At 55.6% G+C, this 2,529-nt stretch overlaps 1 protein-coding gene across 1 annotated transcript; it reads left to right on the top strand.

The window, feature by feature from the left end:
- Positions 1-1,650: 1,650 nt before the first annotated feature.
- LOC104544622 (procyclic form-specific polypeptide-like) lies at positions 1,651-1,732 on the top strand (the record flags this gene model as incomplete). The annotated part of the gene is made up of 1 exon (XM_010189544.1): positions 1,651-1,732. A coding segment is annotated over one exon (82 nt), but the record flags the coding sequence as incomplete, so codon positions are not given.
- Between the last annotated feature and the right edge of the window lie 797 nt (positions 1,733-2,529).

Genomic DNA, 2,529 nt, shown 5'->3' with positions numbered 1-2,529 from the left:
GGGAAGGAAGTGCAGGTGGGGGGAGGGGATTGGACTAATCCATCAATTAGCAATTAATTAGGGTAATTAATCACTGAGATTTGGGACTGAAGAAGCCCATTTTCCCTGGGAACCGGATTTGTACCAGTGAGATCCGCAGCAAAGGTCGAAAACCCAAGGCCTGAGACCCCCATGGAGGCCCCGCAGTGACCCCAGTGGGGCCTGGAGCTGCCCCCGGCCCTGGGACACCACAGAGACCCCCAGGACTGGGGCTGGGGACCTGGGACACCACAGAGACCCCCAGACTGGGGTTGGGGACCTGGGACACCACAGCAACACCAGGACTGGGAATGGGGCCTGGGACACCACAGCGACCCCCAGGATTTGGATTGGGGACCCCTGGGGCAGCAGGGCCCACCCTGACCCCACTGTGGGGCTGGGCCTGGGAACCAGGACAGGGCCGGGTCTGGGGAGGGGAGGCCTCAGGGTCCATTGACCATGGGAGACACCTGCACCCAACCCCCATCCTGATCCCGGTCCTGATCCCAATCCCAATCCTGATCCAAATCCTGATCCCAGTCCTGATCCTGATCCTCATCCCAATCCTGATCCACATCCCCATCTCAATCCTGATTCTGATCCCGATCCTGATTCCCATCCCTATTCTGATCCTGACACCCATCTCAAATCGCATCCTGATCCTCATCCTGAGCCCAATCCTGATCTGGATCCTGATCTGGATCCTGATCCCCATCTTGATCCTGATCCCAGTCCTGATCCCAATCCCGATCTCAATTCTTCTCCCAATCCCCATTCCAATCCTGATCCCAATCCTGATCTGGATCCTGATCCTGATCCCCATCTTGTTCCTGATCCCAGTCCTGATCCCAATCCTGATCCCAGTCCTGATCCCGATCCCAATCTCAATTCTTCTCCCAATCCCCATTCCAATCCTGATCCCGATCCTGAGCCTCATCCCTGTCCCCATCCCAGTCCCGATCCTGCTCCTGCTCCCAGTCCCCATTCTAATCCTGATCTCAATCCCGATCCCCATCCCAATCCAGATAGTGATCCCAATCCTGATCCCAATCCTGATTCTGATCCCCATCCCAATCCTGATCCCCATCCCCATCTCGATCCTGATTCTGATCTCGATCCTGATTCCCATCCCTATTCTGATCCTGATCCCCATCCCAAACCCCGTCCTGGTCCTGATCCTCATCCTGAGCCCAATCCCAATCCTGATCTGGATCCTGATCCCAAACCTGATCCCCATCCCTATTCTGATCCTGACACCCATCCCGAGCCCAATCCTGATCTGGATCCTGATCCTGATCCCCATCTTGATCCTGATCCCAGTCCTGATCCTGATCCCGATCTCAATCCTTTTCCCAATCCTCATCCCAATCCTCATCCTGATCCTGAGCCTCATCCCTGTCCCCATCCCAATCCTGCTCCCAATCCCCATTCAAATCCCGATCCCCATCCTGATCCCCATCCCAATCCCGATAGTGATCCCAATCCTGATCCTGCTCCCAGTCCCCATTCTAATCCTGATCTCAATCCTGATCCCCATCCCAATCCAGATAGTGATCCCAATCCTGATCCCAATCCTGATCCTGCTCCCAGTCCCCATTCTAATCCCGATCCCCATCCTGATCCCCATCCCAGTCCTGATAGTGATCCCAATCCTGATCCCAATCCTGATCCTGACCCTGATCCTGACCCTGGCAGTGCTCACTGCTACCAGTGATAGTGCTTGTATGTTATGGAAACATGGCAAGGCCGCTGTCTCCTATGGGTGCCATGTCTGTGCCTATGGGGAGGAGCCGACCCAAACCCGGCCAGTGAGGTTTTCCATCCCGATGTGATGCACTCAGGGTAAAAACGAGGGGTCAGGGGGGTCTGGCCCCTTCACCTCGGCCCCTCCCGTCCCTCCTGACCCCGCAGTGGCCGCGGTCCCAGCTCCGTGGCCCCTGCCCTGGGTGTCCCTGCTCACCTCGGCTGGGCCCGGAAGCTCAGCAGGGTCAGGCCCGGTCAGTGCCTGGATGGGAGACTTGGGCAGGGTGGGGGCTGGGGTGCAGAGCTCCCAGAGCCTCTGGGGACGTTGACATTGTCAGGGTTTGTTTCTGTTGGTTCTCTGTCCCTGCGTATCCCGATCCTGCCCTGTCCACATTCCCGTGTGCTGGTTTCACACCTGGTGGCACCAGCAGGAACCACCTGGATGAGGCTGGCAATGGGAGCTTGGTGCTGGGCCTGGTGCTGGGTGCAGCCCCATGAGCTCCAGCGTCCGGAGCTGAGCCAAGAGGAGCCCTGGCCGGGAACGGGGAGAGACGCGGCTGTGGGGTCACACTGAGCGGTACAGGGTTCACTGACTGGTGGTGGTGGTGTTGTTGTTGTTGTACTGATGTTATTGTCATTGTCATTATTTTAATTGTTGTTGTTACTACTACTGTTATTGCTGTTATTGTTATATCTATTCTAATAGAGATGATAGATACTTCATATATAACATATAACATATAATATAATATAGAGATGTTATATATT

This window comes from Mesitornis unicolor, unplaced genomic scaffold (assembly GCF_000695765.1).
Source record: "Mesitornis unicolor isolate BGI_N332 unplaced genomic scaffold, ASM69576v1 scaffold9048, whole genome shotgun sequence".
Taxonomy (NCBI): Eukaryota; Metazoa; Chordata; class Aves; order Mesitornithiformes; family Mesitornithidae; genus Mesitornis; species Mesitornis unicolor.
Note: the sequence above shows the minus strand (reverse complement) of the source record. Positions and strands in the feature narration are given on the sequence as shown.